Source organism: Periophthalmus magnuspinnatus, chromosome 3, assembly GCF_009829125.3.
Source record: "Periophthalmus magnuspinnatus isolate fPerMag1 chromosome 3, fPerMag1.2.pri, whole genome shotgun sequence".
In the NCBI taxonomy this organism is placed as follows: domain Eukaryota; kingdom Metazoa; phylum Chordata; class Actinopteri; order Gobiiformes; family Gobiidae; genus Periophthalmus; species Periophthalmus magnuspinnatus.
Genome location: NC_047128.1, coordinates 31,476,829 through 31,501,616, shown reverse-complemented (window position 1 = coordinate 31,501,616; position 24,788 = coordinate 31,476,829). Strand labels below are relative to the sequence as shown.

At 38.6% G+C, this 24,788-nt stretch overlaps 1 protein-coding gene across 1 annotated transcript in view; it reads left to right on the top strand.

Annotated features, from left to right (window-relative positions):
• Positions 1-2,499: 2,499 nt before the first annotated feature.
• The window catches only part of spon1a (spondin 1a), a 29,074-nt gene continuing 6,785 nt past the window's right edge, over positions 2,500-24,788 (top strand). Inside the window, exons 1-7 of the mRNA XM_033991757.2 lie at positions 2,500-2,931; positions 3,496-3,602; positions 6,072-6,205; positions 9,550-9,623; positions 9,733-9,855; positions 10,924-11,072; positions 23,505-23,569. Of these exons, the coding sequence (XP_033847648.1) occupies positions 2,685-2,931; positions 3,496-3,602; positions 6,072-6,205; positions 9,550-9,623; positions 9,733-9,855; positions 10,924-11,072; positions 23,505-23,569 (899 nt within the window). The 5' untranslated portion in view covers positions 2,500-2,684. The remainder of the gene's footprint in view (positions 2,932-3,495; positions 3,603-6,071; positions 6,206-9,549; positions 9,624-9,732; positions 9,856-10,923; positions 11,073-23,504; positions 23,570-24,788) is intronic.

Genomic DNA, 24,788 nt, shown 5'->3' with positions numbered 1-24,788 from the left:
TACTTCCTTGTTGTGTACAATCAGCAGGACGTGCCAGCCTCAGCATTGTGGGATTGGGTCCTTGCTAAATGCCCTTTGCTTTTTTCATTCCTTTTTCATGCTACAATGTCCTGCCAAATAGTACACAGTTAAATATAACATAGTGTAATAATAGTTTTAATGTAACAAACTGTGTTCAAGTAATGCAAAAGAACATGGCGTCTACTTCTGCTTCCAAAAGTTACGGTGTAAATGTCCTGTCCATCTATGACGTTCTGGTCCTGTTTTTACCTCCCAGTCACTGACAGATTTGAGTGCTGCCAGCAGAGGCAATCTTCCTCTTCGGCAAATATATGGGACATCATGCCCAATTAAATCTGTTTTCTAAAAGCCTTTTCTAAATGGTCTGTTGTGACTGTTTTTCAATATGAGTTGTGGGAATGCTTCTACCAGATGGTACCAAAATCGCCCCCTGAAAATGACTTGCGCTTAAATGGTTAATATTCCCAGTGAAAACCAAAGACAAGAACATAGTTTAGATTAATTGAGGATTGACTTGGCAGGAGATAATATTACATATCCTGAAATGCACCCATCACAACAGTGGCCCAGTGGTTGAGGAGCTATTACTTTTGTCTCACAGCAAGAAGTTTCCAAGTTTGACTTTTGAGTCTTTCAATGCAGAATTTCCATGTTTCTCCTCTCGAAGGTCCTCCCAACCAAATAATCCCAACCAAAGCTAGTTCAAGAGCTGGAGCTGGAGTACACATTTTTGAGACCATTAATAATCTAACATCAGAAACAACATAACAAATGAATAAGAACTCCCATAACAATCTTTATAAATACAAGACTCATGCAACAATATCGTAACTTGTGTGTCTTATAACTATTTACAATTGAAGACTGTTGCCCAAGAGGAGTGTAATCTATTCCCCACGGTGACTCCTCTATATTCTGCAGAATATATTTATACAGACCTGCAGAAGAGGCCAAGAGTGTAACTGAGGCTCTGAGACAAAACCCTTTCATGACACCTGCTGGCTCTCCCTGTTCCTCCCCAGTTCACATCCATCAGAAGCAGCCCAGGAGCGCCACACATACACACATGTACACACACGTACACACACGCATTGCATTTGTCAGCGGCTATCACGAGCGGTTACACTCTCACTACATGCCTGCTGACCCCTCTGAAGACACAAATCAACTCCCTGGGTGTTGCAAGAAAGAGCCACCAAACATAAAACTGCGCCTTGCAAGTAAGAGCAGAGAAAAGGAGAACATAGTGCATCAATACTTCTCTTTGTGTTTCATGTTGTCGAGCTGAACATCACAACGATAAAGGGAGTTTACATAAGATTTTTAGTCTTAGGTTGTAAAATAATAATTTGCTATGGACAAGTGAGAAACCATTGGAATTCTTTGCACCAGGAAGGGCATCTGATGTTTTTACACAAATTTAATCTTTGAACAACTGTGTATTCCATTTCTCTCAATCACTTTATCACACAGTCGTCTTTTTTACAATGTCACATAAGCCAAATCAGTTCTATAGTTATAATAGGGACAATTAAACAGACGAATGCAATTAAACTGGATAAACAGACAGAACTAAAGAGCAAACTAAATTAATGTTTATATTCTTTGCATAACTTGTGCAAAACTTATTCTGTAAAGCACTTTGAATTAGTTATTGCGCAAATTGACTTGTTTTGTTCCCTGCAAGGACCAAATCCAAATGATATGACACTAAGGACACAGTCTGGTGATGACTTCTTACTCACTTATTACGTAACTTTTCTTCTGGAGGTTGACCTACTTGTCATGGAGATGTAATAACCGCATTTACCACCATATGGCACTGACCTTAACTGTCTGTATTGAGAAGAGCACATCATGCACCACCATCAGGTCATGTTACAGGTAAACTCTGCGAAGAGGCGACACCGCTCACAGCACAAATGCATGTTTTTTATGATATTTTTTGATTGAATCACCTGTAATTGAGGATAAGATAGGTATAAGTGGACTGGCATACTGTGGAACATCCCAGGTGACGCAATAACAGCAAGAAGGTGGTGTACCCTCCTCTAAAAAAGGTTACATAGTGCACTTTTAAGTTCCAACTAGCTGTTTGTGGTCTCCTTTTGGTTCCAGACATCAGATATCCAGAGTTTCGTGCCACTAAAGCTAGTAACTAACCTCCACCAGTTGTCTCTAGTGCAGCAATTAAAAGAAGTGAGGCCCATGAATAGCAAATAGTGACTTCAAGCTTTGTTTAATTAGTCACCTCGACAACCGCGTGGAGCTTTTGTCAACGCTTTTGTGCGCTCTGTCCTCGCCGGACTCTTGACTGATGACACGGCCACACACACGCGTATTGGGCACCTCTCTCTGTGTGTGTGTTTGTGTGCGTGTGTGTGTGTGGAGGATTCAGTGTGAACTCCGTTATTCGCCAGGGTTTTCTGTCTTGTAGACGCTGGTTGGACGCTTGGTCACTTCCCTTATTCCGCACAGAGGCGCTCAGTAGAGAGGAGCAGCGCGCACAGTGCACTTCTCCTCACATCCAGGCATCCCTCTGTCAGTGCGTAACGGGATTCAGAGCGCACCACAATGGACCTACCAGCTTAGTATTACAGACAACTTTTCTGCTCGCCTTGGACCAAAACTTCAACTTCAACAACCCTAGAAAGAGTACTCTGATGAGCAGCCTTTTAGACACAATGTTTGGCTCATTTTTAAACTCAGTAGTGCTTGTTTGCTTGTTCTCATCTGCGACATGTGATTCGTTGGCGTTTACCGAGGAGCCCTTTGAGAGAAACGGGAAAGCGGACGGCTACTGTAGTCGGATACTCCGCGCTCAGAGCAGTAAGAAAGAAGCAACTAACGAGTTTCGCCTCCGTGTTGAGGGAGACCCGGAGAGTTACCAGCCGGGCAGCACTTACAGAGGTAGGCAAGTGATTAGAAAAGTGTGCAGGCCTGCCACAAAAACCTCCATGAGATGTTATTTACACCATATTTCCTCAAATTGCAGTAACATTGGAGTATGAAGCACGCATCCATCATCGTTTCTCCATCGAAGCATTATTCTAAGTGCTCTTATGATCAAAATTTAAAACTGCACAGTCCCTCAGCAAACTTCTTGATGCCATATGCCATTCCCTTTCATCGTTCAAATAGACTTTAGCAGACGCCAGAGCCTGTTTTATGGTACAAAGTTTCACAAGTCAGTGTGGCAATGTGTTTGGGCATCAAAGAGGCACGTGCTATTAGTTATTTTCTTCTTAAATCAATGCACATAGATTTATAGACCGAAGGTGGTTGCACATGAAAACCAAAAACCAAAATCATTTATTGCCACATATAGGTGCAGTGGCTGTGCTTAGCTTATGAACTCATTACCAACTGAACTGTTACAACGTTATTAGAGCATGAGCTTGTGCATGACCCCGGTTCATATAGTCTGAATTTCAATGCACATATCTCTGACTGTTTCTTCTTGTCTTTGTCCAGTGACTATAACAGCAACTAGCACCTCGTACTTCAGAGGATTCAGCCTCATTGCTCTGAGAGAAGGTGCAGAGGGAGACAGGGATGACGACTATATTGGGAATTTCCAGGTAAGATGCCACAACCTTTACAATTGCAAAATACAATAAGGATCCGGTTTTGTGCCTGTATTGCAGAGATATCTACTCCCAGATGTCATTCTTCACTATGTTTCACACAATTTTCACTTCTTGAGCTGCACGTCCCTATAGTTATAATGTAAGATGTGACCTGTTTAAGTGTCAAAGCTTTTATGTACAGTGTGAAGCAGTCAATCATTTCTGTATAGGCACCCACCAGGAGCGTATGTGTGCGTTTGGTTTAGGCGAGGTGATAACTGACACATTACACAGACAGGTTCTACCGGAGCAGAAGCAGGGAAAATACGAGTGGGTGTATAGAATTGTTAGAATAAAAAATTGAGGCTGTAATGTGCACGCTGCTGCAGAATAAACGCAACTGTTAAGGAATTCACAAAAGCTTGCCATGGGAAGGAATATATTTTTATATTTGAGCAAACCTGAAAAGTAATCTTGTGATCAACAAAGTAAAAGTTGCAGTTGTATAGCTTACATTTTTGAGTGGGTCTCGAGGCTGCGAAGAAATTCAAAACTGTGTTTGAATCCTAATGATCACACCTTGTTTATGTTTTATTAACTTAACTTTATCTTCATACAAACAAAAATAGGGTGGCTATTTAGGGTGGCTGTAGCTCAGTGGGCAGAGTGTTTATTCACTGATGTGAAGGTCCTGGGCTCACCATTTCATGCTGCTGTTGTGTCTTGGGTTTGCACGGCTTTGCTTCCAGTTTGTGCACACACTGGTATATGAGTGTGAATGTGAATGGGTGAGTGGGTCTTTGATGTTAAAGAGCTTTGACTGTGCAACTGTACTAGAGAATATATACAAACCATTGGTTCATTCACATCAAATCTTTGACCCTATTTAATTTTAAAGCCTAAACATTGTAAATGATGGCACAGTTTGGTAACAGACAGACTTGCTGTCATCTTGAGCATAATCATCATTGGATTTGTTTTGTTAACCACCTGTTCTTTTTACATGGTTGTTCTTCTGCATCGCTGTTTCACAGACTTCTTATGCATTAAAAACACTTATTCACTAACACTAACCCATACTTACCTCCAGATTTTAGAAGAGCTCTGGGCGAGCTGGCCTTCCAGCTCTGAAAGACGAGGAGAAAAAAGTCTACGCTTTATTTAACACGGGGCTCATTTGAAATCTGGTGGTGTGCCCTGTGTCAGACAACTGTGGACAGCTTCTGACTTGATGAAAAGCACTTTTATTGAGCTCACTGGGGAGGTCAGCCGCCACTCTGTGTGTTTGTGCTCACTGTGCTGGTGCCGGATAATGAGACATTACTTCTCAGCAGGGGAAATGACAGGACAAAAGAGAACAAACTGTAATGTTTCCAGGTCAGAGAAGAAATTAGTGCAGCTCTACATGTGGTCTGCTGTCACAATCTATTTTTCCATGATATCTTTAAGAAACAGCTTCAGATTTCATATGCATGGTTTTGTTTTATTACTTGCAGCTTATACAAAAGTTAACGCCGTTTATGTAGTTTTCTTCTAATCACATATTAAAACACATATTTGTTGTGTCATGTTCAGTGGATCAGTTTTAGCTGGAAATGGGTTTATTTACCAGTTGTGGTTGAATGCATTCCCATGAGTCCTCGGTGGCTTTAACGTGTCGTAGTCCAGACAGACCAGCCCGGGATGGTTGTGAGAAACCATGGGAACTAGAGTGGGTGGTATAATCTGTATGGGGTGGACACAGACAAACATCTCCCTGGTTTCTATTCACAGCTTCCACTTTTGGGGGAAACTCATTCATTACATGGTATGACAAAGGGCATTCTCCGCTGACAGCTTTATGGACAGAGAAAGTTCCTTGTCTTGACTGGCTTAATGTCATTTCCTATCAAACTGATCTTACTGCCAGCATGCAGCTGTAGCCTTCTCCAATACAGTTTGAATCAATGAAGTGCTGAGTATCTCAAGTGTGCATTTGAGTTAGAAAGGGCAGCATGCTTTTGACATTTTAGGTTTTACCTGAAATGCTCTGAAGACTTTCCACTTAAATGTTAACTCCAGTACAGGGATGGAAAGTGACTTTTTACTAGTCATTGCATTAAAGATCGTGTCTTTGGAGTTAAGTTTGCTTTGGAATGGATGGATATATAAGTTATATTAAAATATTATCAACACATGTCTCTACTTTGATAAAGAGCCATTTTGTCTTTTTAGAAGTGCTCATTTGTTTACTTCATATCACACAAAGCTTGTAATATTCCACTATGATTTTTTATTTATTTTTTTGACCTGATTGATAAGTGTCATAAAAACAAGTGCAGATAGTGTCATGGCACTCAGTTTGGTAATGAGAGAGAACATAACATGGAGTGATTCTAAGCCTAATTGCACCCACAAGTCACAGAGCAGAGTGTGTCATCTGGGAGAGTTTTGCTAATAGTTTCATTATAATAACTCACTGTGTTTGTTTGTGCTTTGCAGATCATTGATGAAGAAGAGACACAGTTTATGACCAACTGCCCTCCCGCTGTTACAGAAAGCACTCCTCGTAGACGTACCAGTATACAGGTCTTTTGGACTGCGCCCCCTAGTGGTTCTGGATGTGTGCTTCTCAAGTATGTACCACACTGTGGTCGGATTATATTACATTTGAAAATTAATAAGACCTCTACAACTACTATCACTAGTACTATTGTGTACAACTATTATTTCAACCACCCACGGTGTCACCAAACATTACACTGCATTGAGAACGAAGGATACAAGAAATATAGACAAACTATAAGAACTGCTTAAACATTTCTTCCACTGGATGGAACATGTTTAATTTAGTCCCAAATTAAAAATGAGCTTGAATCATTATAGAATAGTCCAACGTCTCAGTGGGAGTGTAAGCCTGGCTTGCACAAGATATTAATTCCACCCTTAAAGTAACTCTGTTTTATCACATGCGTCGCCGCCAGCTAGGCAGGAATTCTCAATTTTCATTTCCACTTGGTTTCATAAACTATTCATTACTTTTAATAAGTGCAGAGCAGATCGACACCAATCAATTCTGCTGGAGAGTCCTTGGGGCTTACATGGACATGCTGCAAAGACATCAAGGCGTGATTGCAAGTGTATGTAAATAATGACACTTAACACTCATTAGCATAAAGACGATCATGTGGTGTTATGCATTTATTAACCTCTTATAAATATACACCAATATCATCCATGCTGCCATAATGGCATATTATATTAAGAGCTATGATTGTGCATCTATTCCTATTAATACTGTATAATATTAACTTTATAAAGCACTTCAATTATATAAAAAGTGACAAAACTGAGGCAAAGGCAAGTAAAATTATAAAACTGTAATAAAAATGGTCAAATTACAGACTTTATACTTGATTGTAATGACATGAAGCTACAATAACCTCACATTGTGATAAAAAACCTGTGAAGAAAAATTCAAGAATCAGTTTAAAAACAGTCAGAGACTGAGCCTATCTCATCTCTAAAGAAACTGGTTCCACAGCTTTGGACCAGTAACAGAAAAGACACGGTGCCCAAGATTCTTCTGGGAACAACAAGCTGCAACAGATCTATTGACCCGAGAGCTCGAGGGGGTGTAAAGGTGGAGAGGTAGAAAGAACATCCAAACAGTGGCATGTGTTGCATTTGTATGTTCCACATAAAACATGAGCTGACGTCGGAAAAGTGTGACCTGAGTGATGCTAAAATAAAGTGACTACAGAGACATGAATGAATCTTTTACATGGTGTTGTCATGAAAGTAGATGCAAAAGAAAAGACTTGGTACTTTGTTTTTACAGTAGAATATAATTTTATAATTTCATATATATTTGCTTTATAATTATAAAGATAAAATAACAATAGTCACATCATCATGTCATTAAGACTAATCAAGACCGTTATTTAAGAAACTCCAGCTTGTTGAAATAAGTATCTAGTTTTGATATTATACTTGTAAAATAAATTGGTATCTGGGTAAAATAGTGTATTTTCATCAGACTGAGTCAAATGTGAACATATAAAAAGAGCAAAGACTCAAGAGTGGATGCATCCTTGTGGTACTCCCGGTGCCGTGGTACTGAAAACATTTTCAAACAGAAAAACAGTCAAGTAAAGTCAAAGTAAAGGTGGGCCATGTATCCCTACCAGTTGTAGCTTGAAGAGGAGGATGTCACAGTTCACCATCAAATCAGCACCAAATCAGCAGATCAGAGTAAATGATATTAACATGAAGACTCAAGTGTTTAGGACCCACATCACTCTCAAGTTGTAGACGAGCCCTCATCCAACTTCACTCAAATTGAGTGAAGCAACGACTTAAAAGCCGTCGAGAAGACACAAGTCCCACAGTGTTGTGTCCTCGACATCCCTGTTTGTTTGGTAACTACAGCTCAGCTGTACCTCTCCTCTGAGGTAACACTGTCTACCATAAAAAGCTCTTCTTGTATTTGATCATTTTTCTTTTTCTATAAAAAGGATTACCAATGACAGAGCGACTAAAGGCAGGGCTTACGAAACAACATTGAATTCAGAGAATATATTGGCGACAACAAACAGTTATACCTGAAATAGGACATAGCAGAGGAGTCTAGGACAGGTTTTGAAAAGCAAAGATGTACCACTACATGTTAAAATATCAGAGACAACAAATATCAGAGATGACAATGGTGGAAAATCTACCTTCTCTTTAACCTGCCCATCCATTGTGTCCTCCTTCCTCTCATCATCTGCCTTTGTTAAAGCACCTCTCACTGTCCAGATCACACCACAGAGATCACATAGAAGCAACAACAAAAACTACATTAAAAATGACTGATTATTGTCCCCTGCTTTGATGATGCTACAAAGGCTTGTTTTGATTGAATCTTGCCCATCCACTAAATAACATGGCTCTGTACAATCCTTTGGCCTTGTAATTTGGAGTGTGTGGTCTGTCTGACATGTGACCGGCGGGCTTGCCTTGGACATTTCTCTCCAGTGCGGTTTGCTGCAGTGTAATTGATGGGCAGTTGCTGTCTATTTTTTAGGACAGACAGAGACAGAACTCGGTGCGTTGGTTGGTCCTGGTTTCACTGTGATGACATTATTCTACTACGCAATACATTTATTTTTGGTCTCAGTTTCTATTGGCTCCAAAATTTTCCCCCAAAATTTTATATTGAGCCAACTACTACAAAAAGATAGTTATAACAATTAGTGTGCTATAACACTATATTATTGTGCTATAACACTATATAAATGTGCTGTAACACTATAAGGTGAAGCATTCACAGTATAGTGAGTGAATGGTATGTTTCAGGGCAGGCCATACAAATGAATCCACTATAGTCACTATAGTATAATAATAATAATAATAATAATAATAATAATAATAATAATAATAATAATAATAATAATAATAATAATAATAATAATAATAATAATAATAATACATTTTATTTGTATTGCACTTTACATTTCAGAGAAATCTCAGAGTGCTAAGTATAGTCACTATAGTATAGACTGTGTTCATTTACAGTCTGATCATACATTCATGAAGTATTGTGTATGTGGAATGAGTGAGTTTATACTTTTCAATATTAATGCAACACTTTGACTGTTTATATTAGTCCAAAGATGTGTCTGATCTTTGGCACAAAATTAATAGTAGCATTATCAAGACAGACTTTGAATATTGATCTATATAAATCTATAAAGTTTGGATGTTAGTATAAAATTATTAGCATCCTTTACACTATGTATAATTATCGTTACAATGTTGTTACATTGTCCAAAAACCATATGCATGAGGTGCACGTTTATGTGGTTCAGATATGTTTAACTTAAAATATAACTCTCTACCATCTTTCACTCTGCAGTTTTAGATTCACAGAATGTTCACTACAGTTCATTTTGTTTTCATTTTGAAACCAATAACAAGCATGCTCCTTCTTTTGTAGGGCCAGCATTGTGCAGAAGAGAATCATTTATTTCCAAGATGAGGGGCCTCTTACAAAGAGAATGTGTGAGAAAGGTAGACTTCATTAAAATATTATTGTATAAAATGCAGACATACTTATTTATATATATTTATTTATATTTATATACTTATTTTTATATACTGTATTATTATTATTCCATAGAGCCACTGTACGGCGACGTGACGGATAAGCCTCTACTGGACTGTTGTGCCTGTGGAACAGCCAAATACAGGGTCACCTTCTATGGGAACTGGTCAGAGAAGATTCATCCCAAAGACTATCCACGTAAGAGAAATGTGTCTTCTATGGTCAGAAAGCATGACAAGATTATGCTACAATTCTATATCATTTTGGCTTTTGTTGAAAAATTGGTTTGACTGAGTGAGCCAAGTGATAGAAGTAGTGTTACAAAAGTTAGAGTCTGAACTTTGTCACAAACTGCTGCTCTTAATTATGTAAAACAATGTGGAAATATGAATATGTCTCTGAAAAATGAATGATTTATACCAATATTTTCTTTTCATTTCTGTGTACTTTGTGTGTGTATAACCTTGAGCCTCACTATCAAGATGCATATGGACTCACGGATTACACCAGCTCTCTTGTCTAAATCAGGCTTTTGCCAGTCAGATCAATATACTGATTAGATGGAGTAAGATAAACCCGGGGATCGAAAGCAGCCTTAATTTACTGTCTCACTCAGGTACTTGGTATGGAACTCACTCCTTCACACAAATAGGTCAAGCGGCGATGGTTCTGTTAAAGTTTTCGGACACTGGTGGATTTCTCCTTGCACAAAGTCATATCCTAGGAAACCATCTCTCTGAAACCTCTGTCCGTCCAATTGAAAAACGGTGTAAATAGTGTCTGGGAGTTTTTTTTTTTCAAACAAATAATCCCTACCCTCTGACCACTGTGGTTACACACACTCTCAGTTCTGAAAATTCGGTGTAAAACAGGTCAACCAGACCAGTGATAACCTTGACAGTTCTATTTTTCTTCTCCCAATCGTCCCTTTTGTGAGTCACGCAGTGATGCACAACTGCTCCAACCATGGCAACCTGCATAGAGCCAGAATTATCATGAGGGTATGTGGCTGCCAGGTTTAGTGGACAAGCAAATTTGGATTTTTAACACTTTTATTTCTTAGACAACATGAATCACTAAGTATTAATACATGAATTGACTTGTTTCATTGTATATATTCTTTTTTAGACATCATATAAATACACCAACTACCCTGTAAAACTTACGGGAACATGGAGCAACAACTTTCCAGATGCAGTATCACATGCGCTTGAACAATATGCACATATCACATACACTAATCACTGCCCTGTTTTGACTTTGTAGGTCGTGCCAACCACTGGTCTGCCCTGATTGGAGCATCCCACTCTAAAAACTATGTCCTGTGGGAGTACGGAGGCGTGGCCAGTGAGGGGGTCAAACAGGTTGCAGAGCTGGGGTCACCGGTCAAGATGGAGGAGGAGATCAGACAGAAGGTAAAGCGGGATAAGGGTAGACTTGTGTTTGAAGTTGTGGAAACTTTCTTTGGACTTTACTTTTAATTCAGTGGAGGATGAAAAGTTACATAACTGCAGCTGACACGCTGGATGGTGCACCTGAGCTGTAGTGGAATTGTTTTGACACTGTAGTCTACAATGATTAGTGTTTTCAAACATCTAGGCTATTCTTAGTCCCAATGCCAGTCCCCATGCACTTGACTGCAGCAGGTGTGTCAAAGATGGTTTAGATTTTTATTTCTTTTGGCTGTTTTCCAATAATGCTTCAGTTGACTAAGGCCTATGTCCATTTGTTCAGTCTGTTCTTTAACAGAAGGATCAATCCATACTTGACCATCATCTTGTCACAGAAATGGGTTTTCGCGTCTGAATGGGCATCTGGATAAAAGTGTCTTGCTTTTATCTTACATCATTTGTTCCTGGTTTTACTCTTCTCCTCTCAGTCCTAAAATAAGCATCCCTGGCGGAGCAGATGGTACCAGAGAGTGTTTATTGAGACTAATATTGAAGACCTGAAGTCACAGTGGATAATGAGAGTCTTGTGTGAACAATGGGGACTGTGTGTGAGTCTCTGCTCCCTCCTCCTCTGCTCCTATTCTCATCTGTGCAGGGATCATCAGCTCTATTATTCTTTAGCTGCGGAATGAGAGTCATTTCAAGGTAGAAGTGAATCTGCATCTATCTGAGGAACATGTATGAGTGCAGTGTTCAGAAACACGCATGCCCAGTTAAACTTTTTTGCTACATCAGATAACTTGCCTTCTGATGTGCAGTGATACTAATAATTCCTTGTCCGATACATTTTCACCAGTAGGAACCAACGCCTCAGAAGATATGATAAATAGATAAATATGAATTTATTTCATAAGGAGATGATATTTCAAAGGCTGTTTGGGGGCTTCTGAGGAGGCAATCGACGCTCAGGTTTTGTAACCTCCTCATACCTGAATGACAGAAGGAATGAGAAATAGAAAAAGAGGCACATTTAAACAAGAGGAAGGGAGCTGCTGGTATAAATTGGGTAGGGACAGGAAGACGTGTGCGTTAGGTGTGATCCTGCTCTCAATGTTGAAACAACTATAAACTATAGGCTTCCTGGCATAGACAGTGCATGTGTTCTGTTTTTTCTCATCAGCAGTGATGGCATCGCTTTATTAGGTACACGCTGTACCTTGAACCAGCTGCTTTGGCAATTGTAGCGATTGCATTCCGTTCTTCTGGATCCATGCTTGCCACTTTCCTCATCATTCCAGGAATTTTAATTACAGCATTTTGGCCATTGACAATGTTCTATTTTTGAAATCATTCTGCACAATGAGCACACAACAATAAACATTTAGTAAAAAGAGCATACAATGAAATGAGAAATGTATCGTCTCTATCACCTATCGAAACAATCATGATCACCATAAATGTTTTTATTTATTTACTTTTCTTGTACATTTATTATACAGTATATGCATTTACCTTTGCCATGGAAGTTATATTGAGTTTTTCATTTTTCAAACCGCACAGTGATTTTGGCAGCTAAAGGTTGTACAAAAGTACAGGCCATTTTGTGCAAAAGCTGTGTGCAATTTTCAAACATCTCATTCGCCCTTGAGAAAGCGAGGTTGTTATTCCAGATTGGAGCAACGGTAAATGCTGACCCAACATGAAGCTGATTGGCTTTTGTGTCAGGTGGGGCGTCTGGGGCGGCAACTTGCAATGATGTTAAATTGATATTCACAAGCAGTCATCAGTGAGACCAAGGGGTGCACCGATCACAGCCCTCATACCAAGTTTCATTTGCAGAGGCGAGCTGCCGTGCAGACCAAGCAAACATGCGTGCTATGGGAAGCAACTACAAAGACTTGCACAAAACCTCCTTTATCCTGTTCAGAGAGTGATGGCTTCATTTTATATCAGAGTTTGTCAAAGCAAAAGCAAAGCCGTATTATCTTTAGTCCTGCTGTCTTCACCTCCTGCCAGAAAAACCTGCTCTAAAATGGATTAACGCTATACAGGCGAAAAGCATCAAAATATAAACTAGCAAAATGTGTGAAGCAAAGTGAAGATATGAATGTGACAGAGCACCTTTTATACCCACACTCATTAAAACAGACCCGTTTAAAGGGAACATATGCAAAATCAACTTTTATGAGCTTGTCAAAATGGCTTTCCTTCTTGAATAACTTGCTCAAACTTTGATTTTGATTGATTTATGCATGTTTGAGTAATCATATTTTGTCATGTATTTTAGGCTTGAGTGATGGGAAAATCCCTCGTCAGGTGTGTTGTACAGTGTCAACAGTTTTAGCAGCGGTGACGGGAGCGGAGAGGTGGGCCGGACCCTGTTGTCTTTCTCTCTCATGTGATTGTGTATGAATGGAGTCATTATACATGCCCAGTGTGTCTCTAATGAGAAGTTTAATGAGAGTCTTTCCATAGAGCAGGACCAGGCCGAGCCCTCAGATGGATTATAAAATCTTCCATTTCCTCTCGCAGTGTGGGGCGGGTTTCATTATTGCACAGCACGGGCGCACACAGAATCCTCTATTATCCTCCGCTCCACAGCTGTGTCTCCGAGTTGTCACAACACAACCGAGATGGGAGCAAAACACATTATATATTAATCACTGGATGTACTGTACTATATAATGCATCATTAAAAGCACAGGATGTTTTGAAGAGCCAGTTAAAAAAAAAAAAAAAGATGCAATATCGCCTACTGTGAGTCATCAAACTCATATATCTCCCATTTGTTAAACTTGCCCTGATTTCGTTTTGCCTTGAGCGTACTTTCCGGATGTAGACTTGATTTGGTCCTGTTATAGTCCAGGTTTAGTTCTGGGTTTAGTCCAATTTTGATGTGGTGTGGGTGCTGTGTGAATGTCATGTATTAGTAAAGTCTTGTTTCTGTGTCTTTTTGAGAGGATTTAATCATGGTTGTTGTAAAATGTAGACTAGTTTTTGTACATTTTACATTAAAGTAAAATAGTTTTTTTATTGTAGTTGAACAAAACATGTGCTACTGAATCACACCCTTTACTGTTGCTTCATCAGAAACACCGAGGTAGATTGTTCTTTATATATTTACAAAACCTGCACACCTCTGCGCATAGAGAGTACATAAGTAGAACCGTATATTGCAGTGTTTTCATCTCTTCCTCGTGCACTACAAAGACGGAGGTGATCATTTCTCTGATGAGTTGTTGTAAAAAAACAGTAAGGTCTGCCATTTGTATCATCACCAGTGGGAGGTGGTGTGCAGCGTGGGAGAAGAATAATAGATATTCAGGTCCTTTTGGGTCTCGGACAGAATAAAGGAAAGTGTTGATATTCTTGCGTTTGCAGAAAGATATTAGTTTTGGTATTGTGGATCAAGTCAAATTCCAGCATTGTCTTGTCTGTATTGGCAAACTTTAATACTATTTTAAAAGCAACAAGATGCAGTGGCTAAGGCTAGAAGTGTGTGAGAGAAGTAGGAGGTAGCAAGGTATATCCCAGTACTTACAGGATACTTTTTGTTTGTTTGTTGTTTGTACATACTTGGAAGTTTTAAAATCTAGGTGCTTATTCCATTCTTTGGTCTAACACAACACAATGTCACTGCTCCTGTATACTTCTGCAAAAAAGGCAGATTTTAAAGAATATAAGTTACCCACCAAGCATTTCCTAATTTACTAAACACTGGGCTACCACAAATGCTTATTACTTTGACAGACAGTGCTAATCCCTACCAATAACTAGAGACAGACTATACATCAGGTTGGTGGATAATTGGTCTTAAATCTCCAGCACAGGCCAGATTTCGTTTTGGTCAATCTGCTGCCTAAAAATTACACACACCTTTATTTTAACACTTTAATACAAAGAGATAACAGCTCAGAACTTAATTACACTGCTCTCTTATAGATTTGTGGTATAAAAGGGCTGTGAGTGAGTTTGTAGGGAATTTAAATGACATAATTTGAGGAAAATAATAAAAACTGGTCATCAGTTGCTCTGGATTCTAAACTAATCGTCATTATCATCATCCACGAAAAAACCCATACTGGTCAGTTTCTACTAATAAACATGAATGTGCGCTGACTGCCTATTAACTTTCTAGTTCTGACTCAAGACCCTCCAGGGGCCAATAAACAATACAAGAAAAGTTCCCTGCCTATAATGTATCTTACTTTACCATATTTATTTTTGTAGAGTTGCCTGTGTGCATTTGAATGCAAGACAGGTTTACCACAAATGGGACACAATTACCCAAAATGAGCCCAAAATGATCCTTTCTAAGGTGACCAGAGAAACATTGCCACTGGCCAAGTCATAGATAAGCAGGCCAAACCTTCAAGCATTATACTCAGAGCTATTAGAGGAGAGCCTTACACACTGGAGCTGCTCTGTGTCTGCGTATCTCCCTGGCACACAGTGAAACCAACCCAGGAGTCAAAGAGGGAATAATTCTTTAATTTGAGCTGGCAGGATTTCCGTGGCCTGTCAAGTCAGCTTTATGAGCCCAGAAGAGATATTCCTGTTTGGGAAAACAAAGCTCTCACAAACCTTAATGCCTGCCTTGGTTCCCTAGACTGTTATTACGATTGGCAAAATAGAGCAGCAGAGCCAGGGGCAGGCGCATTTCCACTGCCGCACTGTGTGTTTGTGTATATGGGCTTAGGAAGGGACTCCTTATTTTTCTCATTATGAGTGTGTTAAGAGAGTGTGTTTTCATTAGGATGCACACAGGTCACAGCGGGGCCATATGCAGATGTTTCCATGTATGTAATATTTCACCCTGTCATTAGTTTGCGTGTTTATACAAGTGTCTCTGTGTGTGCCTGTGCATCTTCATATTGACTTAACTGGTCATGGGGCTCTGGGCTGGATACTCATCTACACAGATAAAAGATTATTATTTGGGAGTATCAGACATCTTTGCCTCAGGCTTGTTTGATAAAGCCAGGCCTGTGTCCAGACCAATGAACTGTTAGAGGAAGATAACATAACTAACGATGAGAGAATACATCTAGTCCTGACCCTTAATGTTTTAGTGTTTTTTAGTAAGAAGCTGTGTCTTCTAGGGCCACATTATTTAGTTTCATATCTTCTTATCACTCATAACTTTTAGTTGTATTCTGCTTCATGGCGTTCGACCTCCACAAGGAGATTGTATTTATGAGTCATTATATATGGATGTCCATATGCTTATGTGTAGTATGCTAATTTCATCTTCTGTTGTATATTCATCTGGAGGACTGTATCTTTCATATATACTATTCACAGAACTTACTCCAGATTCAAAACAAATACAGAATGGACTGTATTATAATAATGTATTATTGTCTCACACATGTTTGGTTCATGACATTCATGAGAAGCGGCTTGGCAGACTATTGCTTTTCCATATTTCATTGTAGTATGCTTTATCTTTTCCATTACGTTTCAATCTCCCAAATGGTTCTATCCCATACGCACACAAACCATTAAAATCCATAAAGTTTAAACTATGGAAATTAGAAATCCTCAGCTACATAACTGAAACAAATCGCCTAATTTACATCACATGTATATTCATAAAGCCTTTTCTTAGCGCACTTTAGAATCATATATTATGTATTCTGACAGCACCAACACATAGATCTAAGCAAAACACTGTTGTTGCCTGTAACATGTTTTTGTTTTCGCACTGGTGCCATGTGAATGTCTCCTGTGAGTTCACATCTTATGCAGTACAAAAGGATGGCACAGCTACATAGTTCACCATCTGATTTGACTTTTGTACAGGACGGGGCTACCACTAAAAATCAGTGAAGGGAGAGAGGCGGACAGAGTAAAATGGGTCATAAAAGACACTTTCAGATTCTTAATACTGTCCTCTAGACCCTCAGTTCACCTGTGTCTCGACTGGCTCATGATGAATGGGAGCGCACAGAAAGACCAAGCTTGATACAATGGTCCCACTGCCACGAGAGACAACAGTAAATCAATTGTAAAACCTCCAGAGAAGTCATCAGCGCACAGAAACTTAACCTGAAATATTAGCATGTCACAAATTGGTCGGCCCCGCTGCTCCTAGTCTGCATGCGTTTAGCAAATAACCGTTTAGATGAAAGGATTCACCTAACCTAGTCTCCGAACCCTGCTGTATTCTGTGAGGTTTGAGATTTAATTAACACCTTCAGGCTGTGTGAGCCTTTACACCATGTGCTGATAACAGCCAGCTCTGCTCCCATTGGGATTTTTAAGCTATTTTTATGTCTATTAATAGTTCCATGTATCTGCTGGACACACTGATCACAGATTCTTCAGCTGAACTTTGATCGTAACATCAGAGGAGCTCCTAAAACTCGGGAGGATCCTTTTAGCTCCAAGGCTAAAGTAAGCTGTTAATTCTACATAATTGTTGTGTCCACTGGAACTAGAACAACATGAAATGTTGGAGGCTGGTGCCAAAACTGATATGAGAGGGACAGAATATTGATGCTATAAATAATACCACAGTGTCCAGCCTTTGGCTGTTATAGTTAAGGATGTTTTCATATTAACCAGAACAACATCTTACAAAAACTCTGCAGAAATGTTTTAATGATAATTTAAAAACTCAATAAGCAATACTGAGGCAATTGTAATGTTATCAGATATATTGTTTTTGCTAAATAAATGCTATTTATTTTTTGTGTTTCTTCTTTTCTGTGAATTTGACCCTCTGAACATATAAAAAGATAATAAAAAAAAAAAAAAAAAAGGCCAAAATTCAGTTCTGCCGAAAAATGTATTTTCACCTACAAAATTCAACAACTTATAACAACTTATTAGGCTTTAGTTTTGGTTTTATAAGTTATTTATCATTCAAATTCTTGGAATATTTAATCTGGTGTGCTCTGGGTACAGTAGCTAATCTTTCTATTCACTCCACTTTATACCTTACCTTACCTTTTCTTATACGATTGTACAGGATTGTACATTAACAACAGCATCTTTGAGCTGGACTAATGGAGTCATAGCAATTGTAGGAATGATTTTCGCTGTAATCTTCATGAAATATACTTAAATGTATAAGAAATGGACTTTTTGAAATTGGTTACTATTATTACATTAAATGTGTGATGTGCCTAAGATCCCATGTTATCCTCATGGAAAAATGTCTTACAGCAACTTAATGCCTTCATTGAAGAATGTGAAATTTGGCACAATGACTCTTCAGGTTGTCCACGTCAGAATAGTCCAAGGGGGCAATTTTGCATTTTGCACAGTGTTGCCATGGCGATACCTCAAAAAAACATGTTATTCCATTTTAGTGCATCAGCGTTTCCAGAGCCTTTTGACTTTGTTTAGTGACAAGTGCAGCCCAAAGCCCAATAAAAGACAAGTGGTGTGTGAGTGGCACCTTTATGGAAAGTACAGCCCTCGAGGGCCGTTCAATGCTGCTTGCGGCTTTGATTTATATATTAAAAGTTCCTTCTGGCCAATATGCATCTGTATGTGTGTACTTTTCTACCATGATACTCCAGACTTTTTTCCCCATATTAAAGCTTGTCTATGTCTGAGTGACTTATTATCATTTATTAAAAAAAAAAAAAAAAAAAAATCATTGTAAACTTGTAGTAAAGTTTTATAGAATTAATTTTAAATAAAACTGGCCAGTGGGAAACATGTCTAGAATTAGCTGAAATGAGCACATACACAGTATACAACAGATGTTGAAATGCATTTAAAATGCAAACAGACTATAATAACACATGGAGTTACTCACATCGGGGGGTTTTACACACCCTGTCTTATTTGGTTGAACGTGTCTGTCCAAATATGAAATGAACGTCATGTGTTTACTTGAGAACATTATGTCCCTGTCACTTTTGTTCTCAACACTGAATATCTCATTTTTATTGGCACTTTGCAGTGATGATGCAGCATATCAATGAAGTGCAGGGCTTCATCCGTGCACGCTCAGTGAAAATAATAACATTAGTAGGCTGGAGAAATAAGGAATTTGCAAAGCAATTAGCACTAATGATCTTTTTTATGCCGTGGTGATTAAGCAGCATGTGCTCTGTGTTGCCATGTTCCAGTGGGATGTGAAAAGGCAAAATCCCCAGCTGTTACTGAAGCGTATATAAAATAATATTGTCTCTCTAATATTTGCCAGTTGTTACCAAGAAACCAATCAAATTAAATCTTTTAGTAAAACAGGAAGTGTAGCCCACCTTTTTCAGATGAGAACCTTGTGTTGTGTCTTCTACATAATCCTGTGTTGTGAATAACTTTGAGGGACATTATCATAATCATCACTATTTAATTAAATCCACAGAGTATTGAATAAATATTTCATAAAAAGCAGATGCATCCGGGGACCTTATCAAAGTTGATTTTTCGCTTTTGTAACATTCAAATGGATTTTCAACACAAGTAAACACAGGAGATTCAGGTGGTCTGTGTTTATATTCATGGACGCTGCAGATGCATCTTAAAAACATAACATATTTAACACCATCCAAGTTCAAGTGCTGTTTTTGGACTAACATACTGATACCAAACTGAAGACTGGGGCTTGCAAATGAGGGAGGTGTGACCCTATCAACACTAAGAAATATGTATTCATGCAGTATGAGTCCATTCTCCTTCAAACACTGTGTGAAGTGTACCGTGTGAACTCTTTGTCACAAGACACTCCATTGAGCGGATTTCTTTGCTTGAGTGGGAAACGTTGGGGCGAAAAAAGTTATTAACTGCTATTAATATGTATCTAACCTATTCAAATTATTTCACCTTCACTTTTAATGCAAATTCGAGCCAGACTGACAGTGATTTAAATCCCACAGTTGATTATGTTTTTAATTTATGTCAACGCACAATCTTGAAAAAACAAAGCAGAGAGACTGATGGTCAATACAGACATCTTTCTTTGCGGAAAAGTAAAACTAGACTAACAATGACTCCTATGTACATTATATTTTTGTGGATGCATTCTCCTGCACATATTCCCTCCTGCAATCTAAAACTAATCATGAGCTGCGCGTTTGTGTTGCCGTGCGCACAGTGAATCAGACTTAGTCATTACAGTACACACACGGTGCATATTGACATGTGGCCGTGCCTAGAACTCGTGTGCAGCCGACGCACAGGTGTGGCCTATCATCCACAGTGTAAGCTTGTGGTGGCATTTGAAGGCCATTAATGCATGAGCAGGCATATAATCAAGCACACAGCTCAGGTGCTGCATCAACACAGATACTATCACTACAGAGACATGCATAGGCACACTTCTCTGGACATACAAACACGGCAAACACGGACGAATACATTTACTGACACTGGGATAGGCAAACAACAAACAAATGCTGCTGTGGTATTGTGAGCTGTCATTACTTTTTTATTAGACAAATAGTTTAAACCTCTTCCTATTCTCTAATAGACCAGTTTTGACCTTTTATATGGCTCCATTTGAGTTTCAGTGGTTGTCTCATAGCAGGACCTGTCTCTTTTTGCTTGCTGTTAGTGGCTTTACATGAACCTTCCTGATGAAAACCTTTGTATTTACCCAGGCCTTGGAAGTTAGCACAAAAAGTACACTAGCTTATTATGTTGCATTGCATAAAAAGATAAGAATCATTTAAAAAGCTCAAGCAAAGTACAACATCCATCACACAGTTGTCATTTAAATCTAAGTACATTTCTAAATTTGATCTGAGGTCAGTTTTATTTTGAGCCACAGTATGGAACCTGCCACGGTCGCTGCTTGTAATTACACAGATGTATTGAACCCCACTATGCCACTATGGGACTTATATAAGAAAAAACGAGTTAAAGGGACGGGCTCACCACAGGGGCATGAGCACCGTTGTCCTGGTAATGGAAAAGGCTAATCGCTGGATGGGTTGCTAAGGTTTTCTGTGCAGTACGTGGGTATTATCTTGTTAAAGCAGTATTTTAAAGAGTAGACCCTGAGTGCGCCTTGGCTCAATTTCATGGCTGGTCTCTTCAGTATAAGCAGAGGCTGGTCAATTCTTCCCCTGAACAGAGAGGCACTGGACAGTAAAGACACGTTTCTAATCATGCAGAAGACTAATTATAACCTATGGTCTATGAGCTGAGACCGAGAGTAATGTAATGTTTATTGACAGCTTGTTAGATTGAGATTCTCACTAATATTATTTTGGGTCAAGTAACAAGAGGTTCAGCAGACAGTGGATCATCTGACTACACAATAAAACCAGTACTTTTAATCACTTACATACTGAATAATAAGAGATGAATGGGTGGGTTGACTTTGACAAATGCAGCGTGCTTTATTACATTGTGCTACAGTTCTTGATGCAGAGCAGATGTGTGTGGTATTAAGTATTTTGGTCCCATTTAGTTGAGTTTGTTCAGCCAGATGTATAGAGCAGTGATGAACAACCGGACGCTCACATGACACTGTGCATATATAATGAGCACAGCAGATTTATATTCTGTTAGATGATATGTTTTACTTTTAAAAGCATTTTTATTTTTAGCGGACAGGTCAGTTTGTGTTAATAATTGCTGTTTACTCTAATATGGATCAATATAATGACCGTGGTGTTTTAAATTAATGCACAGAATATTATAAGAAACCTTTGACTCTAAAATATTTACTGATACATTGAGAAACTTCAAATATAAAATGTGCAAACTTTGACTTTAGTGCACTGCTATCAAAACTCTATAGCTCCATAAAAGTGAAATTCATTTTGGATAACCCGAAATGCTGCAAATACTCAGATAAAAAGGTTTCCACATTATCACTGTCACATAATGATGAGCAGTGAAAGCACAACAACTGAAAGGTTCATTTTGAGCCTGTTAGTTAATCCCTGACTGATAATATGATGGAAATGTGTCTTTGCTCTGTATTAAATTAGAAGCATAGAAATGAAAGGTTGTGTAAGGAACATGTATTTGGCCCATGTTCTCCTGCTAATAGGGTTCACTTTTAGACATCCCTATCATTAGTGGGAATAGCAGATTTAAGCTGGCGTGCGGTGGTTCAGGTCTGCATATGTAATCTCAAAATGTCCGTCTTTCTCCCTCTGCCTGCCTGCTTTTGGGATGATGAAAACCAAGCAGAACTTTTTCATAATTTCACCAGTGGGAAGGCTTTAATTAGTGGCATAAGTTGTCCAATTAGAAGCCACCAGGAGCTAGTGCGTCTCAGAGAGTGAAGTTGACACGCGCTAATATGCTGAAACCTGGAAAGTGCAGGTTGAATAAACTACTGCACATCGTGAAAATGATTGGAACCAAAACAGCCTGTTCTCAGAAAAGTCCATGAATGGGACATGTTTACCCACATGAATAAATCCTCTGTTTGACACAAGAATAACACGTATCAGCAATAAACAGTTGGAAATGTTTTGAACTCTTTACCAAATAAAAGCTTAACATATTTACACCTTTTCACTCTTTAACTAATTGATAAATTCATAGCCTTGATGCCCTTAAGGTCACGTATAAAATGATGCTGCTGATGAAAATAACACTTAGCGGTGTCCTGGAGCAGTTCTAAGAAGATAATGTCTTAGAATAAAAGCTTAGAGTGAATGAATAAGAATAATAATCTTATCATTTCACTGAAGGACTTCTGAAATGCTTGGAAGATACAAGAATGAGACGGCAGGTTTGGACTGTAGGAGAAAATTAACTCCAGTTTATGAATTTAATCGCTGAATGCATACTATCAAAGTGTTTTTATTTCATGTTTTACCTATTAATATTGTCTCTCGTCTCAAATTTCAAACTTGATTTAACCACAAAGGAAAAAGCTTAATATTAGACATCTGAATAGCACAAGAGTCATGTTAAAATATGACAAGTCTCCAGTTATATCTCTCAGACCAGAATCCTTCCTCTTTGTGGGTCTACTGGGCTGCGCAAATATATATATAGTGATTTTTCTGACAGGGATTGTGAATTCCAAACATAGCTTTTACTCTCATAAATGCGTTTACTGCTTTTACACATATTCTTGCCGCTTCTCGATGTGAGATTATCTGGTTCAATGGACACAGCTGTGAGTTTGGTGCTATGTGACTCAGACATGAACAATGCCTTTGATTAGGTCTCAAAATCGTGTTCTTTATTCATTATTTTTTATGTTTTTTTACAGGATGACCTACTTGTTTGAATAGATATTGCAATTTTTGGTTGATTTCTGAAGTACTACTGCAGTACATTCATGCATTGACCTTTGTATGCTGTAGGTTATGTATTTAAAGGCTTAACCAGACCTCTGAATTACAAAAATAACCTATGTGACTAGTCCGTATCCAACCAGCCAAATGGATTTCCTGAATTCAAATGGAAATAGCTTATTGATCGTGCCTAACCATTCTTGTTTAACCACTGACGGGTGTAATAAAGCTGGTTGATTCTGCTTCTTTCTCTGCTTATATGTCCATTTTTTGCGTTCTCCAGGGCGATGACGTCCTCACCGTGATCAAAATGAAAGCGCAGTGGCCCGCCTGGCAACCCCTGAATGTGTAAGTACCCCTCGTATCATTCTGCTTTAAATCGGTAAAACAGCACCACCAGAAAGATGAAGCGCTTTTATGTTTACTTACCCTGGATTTGCAAGTCTTATTTTGGAATTGTGTAAGAACTGTAAACAAAAAAAAAGCACTTTTGGTGAATAAATAGCTTGGATAGATTAATAACAACATGGAACCTTTCGGAGGAGCATCTAAATATAAACATAGCACCCTTTCACCCTAAAGACTAACTTCAAAATGCTGATGGTACTTTCAATATATAACGTTTAATCTCTTATTCATGAGAAAAACAAGAGGCATGTTGGCTCATTTCCCACAGAACAACTTCAGTGCACTAGAGCCTTGCATAGTAATAATTTCCTAACCAAGGTCTCAGTGAGGGCCATGTCTTTAAGCTCCACTTTGTAATTGAAATGCCTGACCAGCCCCTGCTTTGTTCTCACATTACATCGCTACTAAATGCAAAACTCCCACAGAATACACGGATATGAGAAATTGTGATTTAGATCCACAGTGCAGGAAAGAAGAAGAATAAGAAGAGACAGAGAATTTGGATAACTACACAAGAGGATAAACATTTATTTTTTAGTTTTTGGTTATGATGTTCTAAATCTCATCACTAATGATTGTGAAAAAACAACACTGAAAATCAGACTTTTGATTAGTGGTTAGAATTGTGTTGTCATCTGGCTTATCTGTGTCAGTGCTATAAATGAAATTATTTTATTGCGGTGCAGATGTTGTGTAAATATGTCATAATTTAGCACAAATCAGAGTGTTGATATCTAAGAGAAGTTACAATTTATCAATGCATTTTCCATGACCAGGCTCCATATTACAAAATTTTCTGATCTTCTGTTGCACCTTGTGATGTCATGTGGTAGTACAGGAAGTGCTCCACTGTGTTTTTAAACTCCACACACCTTCACTACAATCATTTGGATCATTATAGCCCAGGAATTGCCAATATCTGCTGAAATAAAGGTAAAAAGTTAACTTAAAAACTACCATTACATGACATCACAAGGTGGAACAGAGCATTTTGAGCTTTGGAGATGTAGACAGACTAATAATAGCAGGTTAAATGAAACAAAACACAACTCCAGGTATGTTTTTGATGAGGTAACAACATTATAACATGGCTAAAACCTCTCAAGAGTCAATTGTGCGTATTATAGGACCTTTGAAACATTTAGGTTTAAACTGTGCC